Genomic DNA, 13,878 nt, shown 5'->3' with positions numbered 1-13,878 from the left:
TTCTTAATGTCTGCACCAACGTATGTATGGATATGTAAATATTAATCTGTAGATAAATATTTCTTTTGTTTCTTTCAGGTTTCCCCTTCTCAAGAACAAGTCTATTGGCCTCGATCTACTCGATCTCCGAAAGAGTCACCTGTTTCGGAAGTTCCCTCGTTGTCGAAGAATAAAAAACATAAAGTGACGTTTGAAGACAGCGTTGTCGAATCAGAAACAAGGTAAATTAGGAATAAATAGAATCCAGGAACTTAAGCAAACATCCTTTTGAGATTTATAATAGCAAAATAAAAAACGAGCGTGTCAAAGTCTAGTATATTGAAAAGAAAAATAAGAAACCAATAGGCCCGAGACACACTTGGCGTTTTTTTACTGAGTGTTGGTTTTACCAAGCATTTTTTAGAGGTGTATAGGATAGTGTTGTGACGTACACCTTGGGTTGCAAAAAATTGTTTGTTTTATCATGACGTTTATTTTTACGCTTATATATAACGCCTATCGTTTATTTTAACGCCTACGCCGAGATGGTGGCTTCTGGAACCAAATGGAAGCGGTTATACTCGGTGTTTTTGATCACTGACGACTGCTGATAAGGGAATCTGTTTGCAGAGGGTATACTAAAGAAAAAACTAAATAAGGTAAAAAGAAAAAAGCGAAATTGCAAGTCATAAGTGAATTTCTTTGAATGGAGATAATGAATTTCCTCTGAAGGGAGAGGGCAATTGTAAAAAAAAAGCTAGATAATTTGATTAGGCATTGCCCAGAAATGCATGGAAGTTTGAAGTGGGAGGGGATTGGGCCCAAATTACGCCCTGCTAAACAACTCAAAGCCTATTTTTCATAAATAAAAATAAATTAATGTTATTCCAACGTTCGTGCTCTAAACTAGATAATATTTTAGCAAAATTTTGAATTTATTTACATTAAAAAATTTTCCATATTGGTTCTCAGAATAATTTCTAGTTTAACTCTCCCCCTCCCAATACATATACATGTAAAAAATTAGAGGAGCCCAAGTCATCAAGCCCCTTTAGTCCTCAGTCATATAGATTATGAGAAAGCGTTTGATTCAGCTGATAGAAGAGCTTTAGCGAAGATCCTATCCTTTTATGGTATACCAGATAAATACATTAAAGTGATTAGTGCTATGTGCGAGAATAACATTACTGCAATTAAGGTAGGAAACGAGGTTAGTAGCTAGTTTCGTATTAAATCAGGAGCAGGATTGCGTTCTTTCCCCATTTAATGTTGCTCATTTCAATGAACTTTGTCCTGAGGAACACAGCAAAGGCAATGGGAAGACCCGGAATCAATTGTGGGAGTAAAACTCTCCCAGACCTATTATGATTAAACATGTTAGATGAAAATGTTAGCGAAATGAATGAATTTTTAGAGTTAAGTGTGCAAGAATAGGTTTGAAAATTTAATGATGAGAATACTAAGTCGCTTAGACTAAGAATAAATGAAGGTGTAGATGTGGTGTTGGATAACAAGGAGATCGATCAAATGCATAGCTTCACTTACCTCAGTAGTACTATTAAAGAAGGTGGATGCAGTAGAGATGTTAAAAGTAGAATAGCCAAAGCTCAGGGTGTTTTTTCACACTTGAAAAAAGTTTGGAAGAATAGAGAGATGTCTATGAACCAAGATTAGAATATTGGAAGCTACAGTGATGACAGTGGTCAAGAATGGCTCAGAATCGTGGATGCTCTGAAAGATGGAGGAGGATTTGCTAATTATTTTCCAGAGAAATTGCCTGCGGATTGTTTTGGGCACCCGCCTGACTGACCGTATCTCAAACAGGTAGCTGTAAGAAAAATGTATTTCAATCCCGCTCGAGAGAAAGGTTGATATGACAAGGGCACGTTCTGCGTATGAAGGATGACAGACTGCCATAGATAATCCTTGTCAGTCAACCGGCTAGGGCCAAACGAAAAGTAGGTCGTCCCAAATGGGGTGGGAGGATGTCATAGGGAAAGATTTAGGGGAAATGGGGTTTTCTTGGGAGGGTGTAAAGAGGGAGGCTTTAAATAGATTGGAATGGAGGAGGAGCGTGCGTCGTTGCGTTAGCCTCAGATGTCTTGGTGCTGCGGTGGGTTGTTAGTAGTAGTAGTATTGTAAAAATTATTAATTTTTGATTGATTTTTGAAGTTGTTATAGTAACACTTAACAGATTTTAAGTTTAAGAGCCAATGGAATTAGCTAAGATGGAGTTGTCCAGCTAATTGTCCAGCTGTCCAGCTAATGGAATTAGCTGGACAGACAGCTTTTACCTCTGAAAGACTTTAAGTTCAGACAAGTCTGAAAATATTTTCTATACATAACTTTTTCCCTTTTTTCCAGAATGTAAAAACTGATTGATCTATGGATTATTTTTGTTTTGTTTGGAGTGTTTTATTCTATTTTGTTTTTAAGCCCATCGTAGATTGTTGCTTTGTTTTATTTGTTGAAATATTTTTGTAATTTTATTCATGTATTTATTATGCTCCTCGATTTTGAGGGAAATAAATAAATATGGCATTATTTTCAGGGCTCTTTTATCACCCAATGAGGAGTGGCACCGAGATGTGGTAGTTGAAGACGGTGAATACGCTTTATTGAGGAAGTTGCCTCTCGTCACCCTGCCAGAAGAGCCTGAAATAAAGGTGATTCAACACTTTTTTTCCAATATCGGAAATCATTGTTCTCCTGTGTGCATAAATATATTAATTATTAATATAATGTATACATGTTTTAATGTAATGTACATTATAAATAATAAATGTATTCATATAATGTACATTTATATTATACATTAATATAAATATATATTTATATAATATTATATATTAACATAATATAGTTATGTTTCTATAAACACTTATATATTTATATAAATATATTATAATGAGTAAATGTATTAATATAATATACATTATAAATAATAAATGTATTGTGTCAAAATGTATCTGTGAAAAATCGGCTGTTTACGTATATATATATATATATATATATATATATATATATATATATATATATATATATATATATATATATATATATATATATATATATATATATATATATATATATATATATATATATATATATATATATAAAAAAAAAAAAAAACAAAAACAAAAAAAAATAAAAATAAAAATATATATATATATATATATATATATATATATATATATATATATATATATATATATATATATACATATATATATATGTGATTTAACCAGGAAATCACTGAATGCTCTGCAAATTCTACACCCCTCCCCCTGGTCAAACTTTTTCTTAGCCATTTATAAATGATAATTATTTTAGATTGTACTACAAGTTACGCACAAAAACGGGTAAGACTTATGTTTTTTTTTAATTCTTGGGGGGGGGGGGCTTTTAAAACCGAAATGCATTGAATGCTGTAAAATTCTCTAACACTGCCTCCCCCCCCTCCTCAAGAATTGTCTTACCTCAAGGATTATTTATGAGTGCAACTGTGACTACTTCTTTATTTACAGTGTAATTTAGGCTGGTCAGTGATTGTAATAAAACACTCTTGTGTTGTGTTGTGTTGTGGTACTTATGTGGTAATGTTTGTGAATTCCAAAGATGTAGAGTTAAGGTAAGGTTCCATGGTTTCAACTGTGAGGCCTGGATAAATTAAAAATTAATAAATAATAAATCCGTCTAAGAGACAAATTGCAATTTAAAATTTTCAAGAATATGTAACTTTAAACCGTTTGAATTAAGAGGGCGTTCTGAACCACCCCTTATATTTCTGGCAATATTTTCAAAATAGTCACTGGTAGTAGTTAGGGCATGGAGAAAAAAGTACGTGCTCTTTGTATGTGCCTGATTTATAAGCACCTGCAGGGAGGAGAGGAGGGAAGTTAATCCTCCCTCTCACTGGACTCCTTCAAAGTGAAACTTTTTGTAACATTTGAAAAAAATGCTAATCTTTAAAAAATAAGGTTTAATTTAACCTATAACCCCTCCCCCCATTTGGACTGTTGATTCTAGTTTTGTCTTCCAAGCTCTCCTTGAATGCTGTTTTTGGGCATCCATGTAGCTACTTGTGGTAATTTATGGATCTACCCAGCAGGATAGCAACAAATGTAAAAAATAACGTTGACTTGTGTATCATAATCATCATTTTATTTATAACCAGTCATATAAAAATAACTGGCCCAGCAACGAGAAGACGGAGTAAAAACAAGGAAAACCAAAAGAAACAACCTAAATAAAAACATTCTTCGACAATTACGAACTCCGAAATTTATTTGTAACAAGTATTTATATGTGTATTTATTATTTTTTAGTCTACATATATTTTCTTATTATATACTATATATTTATCACAGTTTATATAATTATCCAGTATGATCTTTCCCTATCTCACCCATTATAAAAAAAACCCGGACCGAGGTGCGAGTGCTCCAGAGAACGTTTTTGCAGATATAAACATAAGCGGCATTAGATCTTTTCATGGGTAGACAAAGATTAATCACCTACGGAACAAGTACTGACAAAACCACTTGGCCGGCTCAACCAGTAAGTGGACAATAAGTGCACAAATAAGTGGGAGGAGCTTTTTGTTCGCACCGAGAATGAAGAGCCAGAAATCATCTGCGGTAAACTTACTGGTATATTATATAAACTGTGATATTTATTCTTATATACTACTATGTACTATATGCTTTTCTTCTATTATAGTGTGACACACCACTTGTCCAGAGTCGAAAGGAAGGACCTATCACTAGTACACCTATAAGTCATGTTGAAGTTCATAGTCAATCAACTATGGCTCCCCCTATGTCTAAACTGGTAAGAAATTTTTTAGATCTAACTTTATTCACATCCCCTTTTGTAAAAAGATAATTAACCCAGCCTTAGTTAATAACTTCTCTTATTGCTGTTCTGGAGTTTCTTTTTTCAGAAGAAGAGTATTATGAAAGAAGAAAAGGGGTAGAAGAAACGGCTGAATGGGAGTATCTATTTTACAATTGAAGTTTCGTTGCCTTTTTCAACACCTGAGCAAAAGTGCAAGTCCACACGAATTGAATATTTGGGCCCGTGACCCCCTCCTAAAGCCTTGGGGTTTGTTTTACCTCTTCTTCCCAATCAAGAAATATTATGATCCCTCCCCAAACTAGATCTACAGTTGAGGGTGGCCTTAACGAAGTTGAGACTGAAGAAAAAATGTTATCGTTTTTTTATATAAAAGTTTAAGTTTTGTAACCAATGGACAAGAGTGAGGTTATACCACCTGTTTCTCTGTAAATTGGTTTATATCTCCTAGGAGTTCGTAACCATAGTTACCTTGAATAGGACCAAATGCTTCACTGAGACTAATTAGACCTGGTTTTGTTTCATACCAAATTCAGAGCTAGGTATCAGTCCATATCTTCGGTCATAACTCTTTTGTTTATCCCTCGCCTTAAACAATACTGTGTTGATCTAGTGTGAATTAAACAAAAAAAAAAAGGTTTTTCAACTGAAAGGGAAGAGCAACATTAAAACTTAAAACGAACAGAAATTATTACGTATATGAGGGAGTTCGTCCTCTCGTCAATACCTTGTTCTTTACGCTAAAGTTCGAATTTTGCTCCAATTCTTTAAGAATGACCCTTGAATCACAAAGACCGTTTAATTAGAATAAATAGCTCTTTTGAAAGTACTACAAAAAACTTTAGCGTAAAGAGCGAGGTATTGAAGTGGGGGTGAACCACCTCGTATACGTAATAATTTCTGTTCGTTTTAAGCTTTAATTTTGCTCCTTACTTTCAGTTGAAAAAAACTTTTTTTTTTCGTTTAATTTATGATCGTTTTTCAAATAATGCTGGGAAATTCGGTGTCCTCTTCATAAAAAACTCCATTTCCCCATGAAAAATTCCTTCATTAAAACGCCTCCCACGTTACCTCTGACCTCGAACCCCCCCCCCCCCGCCACCATTTAAACTTCCCCCTGAAAATGTCTGTATACTTCCCAATAACCAATGTGCCTACTAAATGTAAATAATGGGCAAAGTTCATAACTTGCAGTCCTTCTTCCGGGGATTGTGGAGGATTAGGTCATCCTCAAAGACATGGTTATTTGATTTTCGACCATCCTGAACAAAATGGCTACCAATCTTGAAAAAGAAACGATCAACCCTGAAAAAAAAGACAAAAAAAAGCATCCGTGATCTTTCTTCTGGCAAAAATACAAAATTCCACGTTTTTGCAGATAGGAGCTTGAAATCTCTACAGTAGGGTTTTTTGATATGCTGAATCTGATGGTGTGATTTTCATTAAGATTTTATGACTGTTAAGGGCTGTTTCCCCCTTTTTTTGGAAATAAAGAAATTTTCTCAGGCTCATAACTTTTGATGGGCAAGACTAAGCTTAATGAAATTTATATATTTGAAATCAGCAAAAAAATCTGAAGATGTATCAATTGATATCAAAATTTAGTTTTTTAGAGTTTCGGTTACTATTGAGCCGGGTCACCCCCTACTTACAGTTCATTACCACGAACTGTTTTACAGGACAGTACAGACGAGGTGAACAGTGCTTGTATTTAATCCGTTTTTTTTTTTTTTCGTTTAGTGACTTGGGGATAGGGCTTGCCTTCTCATTTTTGTAAAATTGTTCAAAATATGTTCAATATGTTTAAAATATGTTTAAATATGTTTAAAATATGTTCAAAATTTTCGTAAAATTTGTAATTGTAATGGCTATGCATATGATATTATTACAGTGCACTGTTAAATACTGCTCATGAGTCTACTGTAGGATGTGGATCCATGATTTTGCCCTTATAGTCAAGAGTCTTATTTGTGCTTCTGTATTACTCTCTCTCTCTCTCTCGCTCTCTCTCTCTCTCTCTCTCTCTCTCTCTCTCTCTCTCTCTCTCTCTCTCTCTCTCTCTCTCTCTCTCTCTCCTCCCCCCTCTCCTTATCTCTTTTTTCTCTTTGTACTCTTGTTATTAATGGAAGTATATTGCACTTGTCAGTTTTTTTAAATTAAAACAGAATTTTGCTGTTTTTTACTGCGAATTTTTATTGTTTAGTGTGATTCACCCTTACTTTTCTTACTTTATCGCTTCTTTTTGTTTCCATGCATGTGATATAATAAAATAATCTTATTTCCAAATTGAAAGTGTGTTAAATATTAACATAAAATTATGTTATGCTATATTCACATAAAACTTTTCCGTTCTTAAGGGAGCATTCCAATTCAAATTTTGGTTAGTATATATATATATTATGTTTAAGAGGTAATTACTTGGCAAAAAAAAAAAAAAAAAAAAAAAAAAAAAAAAAAAAAAGGCTTTTACCTTACCCATCTATCCAACTACCTAGGAACAAACAGTATACCCGAACCGTCAACCAAATAGAAATGTCCAAATCCATGCAAAGTCGTCATCAATAAATGTAAGTCGTTGTAAATTTACAAGCAACAGCACCTTAAATTTAGCAAAATATTTCCAAGTAGAACCTTCCATTTAGGGCTCATCAGAAAAAATACCACCTGTCTTAACGGGTTTCGAGCCTTTACTTTCTTTACCCGGCACGGTGGAGCCTCTACCATAAGATCTATATGGTAACCCTATGTCAGGTAAAACTTGTGAAATACATGCATACTAGTCAAGCTATTAAAAATTACATACAAAAAGTGTTTCAATGTTTCCTTGATAAAATCCCAGAGGTCACTGACAGAGACCATTCTGGAACAAATGAAGACATGTCCAGATGTATCTTTTATTGGTATCTGGAACCAATTACCAATTTAAAGATCCTCAAGCTTGTTTGAAAACCATCTACAAAATCAAACTTCCAAAAAAGAAAAGCGCAAGAGAAATTATATTAAAATATCATTCAGTATTTCTTTATAATTTTTTGTATATTTACTTAAAAGTTCATGATACATAAAACTAAATTTTTTTGAATTGCCAACTAATTTTTTTGGCAGAAAAACCTCTTAAGATCAGTTTTTCGCTCAGCTTTTTACATCTATTTTTAAAATCTGTGTAATTACTGCATATTTTTGCATACCTAAATAATTGGGAATAATAAGCCGAATAAGTAATATTTGAATGTATATTACTTTCAAGGAATGGAAAATTAATTACTTCAAAATTAAAATCATCCGTATTATTATATAATTTAAAAACTAATTTATTATTATTTGAAATATTAATATTTAAATCTAAGAAATGGTCGGAGTGTCCCATCCCATAGCTAGGCTCAAGAATTAACTCTTGTGGATAAATATTTTTTATTATTTGAAAGGTTATATTTTACATTGCTTGGGCTATTTTTATTTATCATATATTCGTATTCTAGTTGACATAAAAACAGGTCTGCTATGAATGGACTCGCATTCCCACCCATAGGAATACCTACAGTTTGTTTATATAAATTCCCATTAAATCTTATAAATGTATTAAATAGAACAAATTCCAATAAATTACATACCATATCCAAGCTATAGCATCTTGAATTAATAGTACTTCTAAAGAAATTCGTCCATCAGGCTTTTTTATTAAAAGTATCAATTTTCAAAAATCCGATATTAGGAAAAATAAAAGATTTCTTTATCACAATTTTAAATTTTTCTAATACTAAATTTAGTGACAAATTTGTATACAAAGTAGTAAAATCAAATGAATCGACTCTTTTAGCTGAAACATTCACCAAAGAATCTATCATTTGTGACGAGTTATTAACACTCCAATATGGGTTAAAGTTAGAAAATTTTTTAATTCCGGAGCAATATGTTTTAAATTTATTTCTAATTTCTCCTAAAATAAAAGATAGGTGAGTAGCCGCAATTCTGGTTGGACACCTTGCTGCCCCAGCAATAAAACGTGGTTTTGGTGGATTTTTCTGAAATTTTATTGTCCAATATAAGAAAAGAAACTGTTTTTCATTATCATTTATTTTAATATTGAAATTTTTCAAAATTCTTTCCTCTATATTTTAAATTAAACTTTTCTCCTCCATATGGGCCTGTTCGTATGTATTTGTTGTTTGTAACTCTTTTGATAAAATATCACAATAGAGTTTCTGACAAATTATGGCCAAATTATTGCTAGCTTTATCAACTGGTACGATTATAAATTCATGCTGTATATTAGCAATTGCTTGTTTCATATTGGCATTACAAAATATTGAATTTTCACAGAATTTGTTGAATTAGATCTGTGCATGCTATTTATTACACTATCCAAAATCAAATTTATCCAATTCTGAAATTTATCTTCAGCAATTTTCTCCCTCTTCTACCAATTATCAATAAATAAATTTAAATCATTCTTTAGTATCCTAAGTTTCTTTTCAGTGCGATATCACCGATAGTGGCTGCGAAGATAGTGCTTCCACTGGTAGTCCGCCAAGTTCAACTTCGAATGGATCATCCGGCTATGTGTCCCGACATAGTGATGTAATAGATGAATCAGCAATGAAACACAGCTATTCCTATACACAGCCTACAGTTCCCATAACTGAGAGCTACGATCTCCCGCCTCCACCTCCTCACCTTTATGAAACAAGCCCGACGACACAATTGCCGCCGCCTCCAGTACCTCCCCATAAAGTATGATACTATTTTTTTTTGTACTATTGTTAAAATCATCATTGCTCATCGCTATCGTCATTATGAGCATCCAAAGTCGGACGTGGGTCGTAACCCTAAATATCCTAGGTCTTTCAGGAAATTTTAGACGAGAAAAACATGTGAAAATTCACGAAAATTGCAAAATTCGCTTTTTTGTATTTTTGTATTTTTGCCTTTTTCTTTTTTTTGTCCTTCATTCTTTCCCTTTGAGAAAACGTTCTGACTTTTAGGAGGTAAAATTCTCCTGGGCTCTGCTTATCCCCCCCACCTCCTTCAACTTCAGCTTCTTTCTCCCTTTGAATGATGTTTCCTGTTATTAGAAAGTAAATATTAAATACAGAGCTTTTGTATATGTTTCTAAAGTAATTAACTAATTCTCAAGACCCTGATGTCTTTCTATGGAATGTGGTACAAAAATTTGATATAGAATGTGAAATAAAAGGGGATTTATTGCAGAAAAGTGAATAGGAAAAGAAAAATTCCTGAGGGGGATTCGATCCCACATCAAGATTTGTTATCAGTTTCTGATAAAAAAAAATGAAAATAAGAATCAATGTGAAAAAAAATGCGAATCAGTCGCATAAAAATTGCGTGTTTTTGAAGTTTTGTCATAATCTACACTTTTTTTAGTTTTTTTTTTATTAGTCTATTGTTTCACTGAAGAATTTTCTTATCCTCAAGGTTGTTTGGAGAAATTGTTAAAACAAATATTATGTTAGACAGTTGACAAAAACCAGAGTCGATTACAGGAATTTATTTAGGGGGAGCTGAAGGAGAGGGCTGGTGTGCGCTCGTTATTAAAGTACGAGGATTTTGTCATGGGGGAGTGGCCCAACATAAAACAAAATAGGGTTGAGTTGCAAAGGGCTGAATTGCATGCGGGTTGAACTGAATGGGATTAAGTAAAATTGGGCTAGAATTCCAATGGAACCATTAATAAAAGACACACTTCCTGCAGCTGCGTTCAACTGCACCAATGTCCAAATTAGTAGCTGAATTAAAATAATTCTGACGTATTTTGAAACCAAAACTCAGTTAATTACTATTACTATAATTACTATATCTTTATCTATTAAATATATTACTTTATCTATATCTTACATTACTATATCTTATATCACTATATACTATATTTTATATTACTATGTCTATATAATTACTATATTACTATAATTACTATATGATTACTATATAATTACTATATCAGTTAATTACTATTCAGGTACCGCAATTTCAATTTTAATGTATTGTAGTGCTATGGTTTTCATTTTTCTATTTTACCATTTTTATTTTTCTTTTTTCTATTTTTCCATTTTTCCATTTTTCTATTTTACCATTTTCATTTTTCTTTTTTCTATTTTTTCATTTTTCTATTTTACCATTTTCATTTTCTTTTTTCTATTTTTTCATTTTTCTATTTTACCATTTTCATTTTTCTTTTTTCTATTTTTTTATTTTTCTATTTTTAAAAAACATGCTTAAAGTCGATGAAGTTGATATGTTAAAAACAACCTTCAAACTGGCTATGTTCTACTAATTTTTGCTTGTATGTTTTGCAATGTTACTGGCTAATATTTTGCTAATTGTGGGTAGTATGATAGACGTGCCTCGGGTGGACTGGGTTGGCATTCCACCGATTTTTGCCACATTATAATTTGATTTGCTTGTTTTGTTAGCCTATGGCTATTCTTTATGCTTAGTCTTACGTTAATGATTTGTTTATTTTCTGGCTCTTTTTTTTCTTAGTTACCCCATGAGTGTCATATATTTTTGTGTAATGTGGGTTATAAATAAATCATTATTGTGTTTATTATTTTATAATTTTTTAATTATTAGTATAAATTGTGCCTACTGCCTACTGCAAAGTTACATGACAATGTCGATAATCTTAATAAAATAAAGTGGTGCAATTAGATTCCTTATTTTTTGCTGATTCCGAATATAATATTCGCGCAAATATAACCAAATATAAAGGTATCAGATGACGTAATCTATAATTCTAACATATAAGATATTGTATGCGGTAAATTTAATTCCTCTATTTCTGTGAAAATACCTCTTAACAAGCTGACAATATGGGGGAGAGGGGGGGGGGTAAAAGGACCAAGAATGGGCAATTCGTATGAAAATGCAAGAAAATAAGGTGCAAGTCATAAGAGTCTTGATATTTCGGAGAAGGGGGGCAGACAAGGGCCCAATTACTTATATGTATTTATATATATATATATATATATATATATATATATATATATATATATATATATATATATATACACATTTATGTATTATATGCATTGTATATATACATTTCATTTTATATACGTTATTTTGCCTAGATTCATGACTCTACAGGAAACTGTTCTAAAGAAAAGAATATACAAATTTCAATGTTTGACTAAAATCTTCAATATACTTTGAAAATTGATGATAGTGTTGAATGACTTGTAAATTATTATTGTAATTACAGATCGTAGAAGAATCAGAAGATCCTGGAACGAACGCCCCTCCTCCAATTCCCCCTCATGGTAGTGGTGCTGCTTATAACGTCCAGAATCAAGACAACTACCAAATTGCCCGTCAATCTGGTGAAAATATTTACGGTGTAAGGAACACTGAGGAACCAATTTACACCCAAAAACTTGCCAAAAACTTTGAAAACCCGTACGGGGTGCGTCAAATTTCTGGGGTCTACAATTCCCAAACAAACTGTAATGTGCGTCAAGAGAACCCTTACGGACAAAAACAAGGATTCAGCTATCATATCGTGGATAGTTCATATTCAGTGCAACCTCAAAAACGTTTTTACACAAAACCATTAGACTCCTCCTCTGGGAGGACCGATATTCCTCCTCCGGTGCCAAAACACGGTGAACACCGAGTTCACGTTCAGGGTGATCTTAGTGTTGGTGTTAATCATTTTCAGACATTTCCACACCAAAGAGTAACACCAGTGCCGGTGGTTAGGTTCAACGATACAATAGCAGTGAGTCCTCGCGGATCATTCTATAAAAATCGTGAGCCTATTCATAGGGGAAGAAAAGATGTGATTCCCTATAATGGACTGAATGCACCAGCTTTGTTAGAAAATCGGCTAGAACAGGTACACATGAAAACATTTCAAGCACCCAGGAAATAAATTTTTGTGCTAATTTGAAGAAGAAATGAAATTTTTATGTAGTTCAAATACTGTAATGTGGGCTCCCACAGCGTCAGTAAGGCTGTTCATAAAGCAAATTAACCTTTTTCTTCATTCGACTTTGTCTACTTTATCAAACATGGATAGAAGTTAAACTTTGTTTAATATTTCCAAGGAAGCTTAACCAATATCATTGTAATCAATATACTAGAAACGCTGTAAATTCTTATGTACGCGGGACAATTTATGGTTCGCACTTTATGGATAAGTTCGTTGTCTTAATTGACGCTTTGGTAGCTTTGCATTAGCCTAAATATTATGTTTAAGGGTGTTTGTGGGGGGGGGGGGTCTGCAGTTCAAAGTTAATCATACGAATTAGTAGGCATGTGGAGTCGGTGGGATCTTTTGGTAATATTCCGCCTCCGTAATCCAACCCGGTGAGATTTCTATTATTGAGTAAGATATGTTCTTACTCGAATCACTTTGAAAAAAAATTCTTATTTTTAATTACTTAAAAATTAATTTTACATTTAGTTCTAATAACCTATTAAAATAATTTTAACCAAAAGTTTTGCATAATATTAAAACTCTAAAGAAGGATAAATCAAATACAAATCGTTGAAATCTAAATCAGTTTTTTTTATGTACTAGATATTTTGCATAAAAAAATGTATGAACATAAGCTTTTTTCTGAATTAACTTTTTTTTTAACTGATATACTTTTTTTTAACTATTGCGCAAAAAAAGTTTTTTTCGGAAAATGTAAGCTGCAATTCTCCAAAAAGCCCCCCCCCCCCCACCCACCCTAAAAAAATGTTCACAAAAGATATCACTTATTCTAAATAAGGAAGCGTATGAAGGGTGGTATGTATTTAAAAAAAAATTGGGAAAGACGATCCAATCAAGCCCAATCCCTATATCCCCCCCTCCCTCCCTATATCTCATACAAAGTTCTACGTATTGTTTTTCTCCTGAATTCTGATTAAGTTAACTTTATAGGAAATATTGAAGGAAACAAGTGAAGGGAAGTGTTGAACTGCTAAGATATGATTTCATTTCTTGTTTACTGTAGGTTAAATCGTACCTGTTCAAAGCCTGTATTTATTTGTGCTTTAATATAGATGAAGTTATTAATCACCAAATTCTGATCTGTT

General features: G+C 32.7%; 1 protein-coding gene across 1 annotated transcript in view; it reads left to right on the top strand.

The window, feature by feature from the left end:
• Nucleotides 1-13,663, top strand: part of tinc (transmembrane protein tincar) — a 157,714-nt gene extending 144,051 nt beyond the window's left edge. Inside the window, exons 9-13 of the mRNA XM_089088041.1 lie at nucleotides 79-221; nucleotides 2,531-2,645; nucleotides 4,702-4,812; nucleotides 9,313-9,567; nucleotides 12,056-13,663. Of these exons, the coding sequence (XP_088944167.1) occupies nucleotides 79-221; nucleotides 2,531-2,645; nucleotides 4,702-4,812; nucleotides 9,313-9,567; nucleotides 12,056-12,724 (1,293 nt within the window). The 3' untranslated portion in view covers nucleotides 12,725-13,663. The remainder of the gene's footprint in view (nucleotides 1-78; nucleotides 222-2,530; nucleotides 2,646-4,701; nucleotides 4,813-9,312; nucleotides 9,568-12,055) is intronic.
• Nucleotides 13,664-13,878: the final 215 nt, after the last annotated feature.

Source organism: Artemia sp. Qi Xiang Cuo, chromosome 4, assembly GCF_049724085.1.
Source record: "Artemia sp. Qi Xiang Cuo chromosome 4, ASM4972408v1, whole genome shotgun sequence".
Taxonomy (NCBI): Eukaryota; Metazoa; Arthropoda; class Branchiopoda; order Anostraca; family Artemiidae; genus Artemia; species Artemia sp. Qi Xiang Cuo.
The sequence above is the reverse complement of the archived record's forward strand: the minus strand, read 5'-3'. Positions and strand labels throughout refer to the sequence as shown.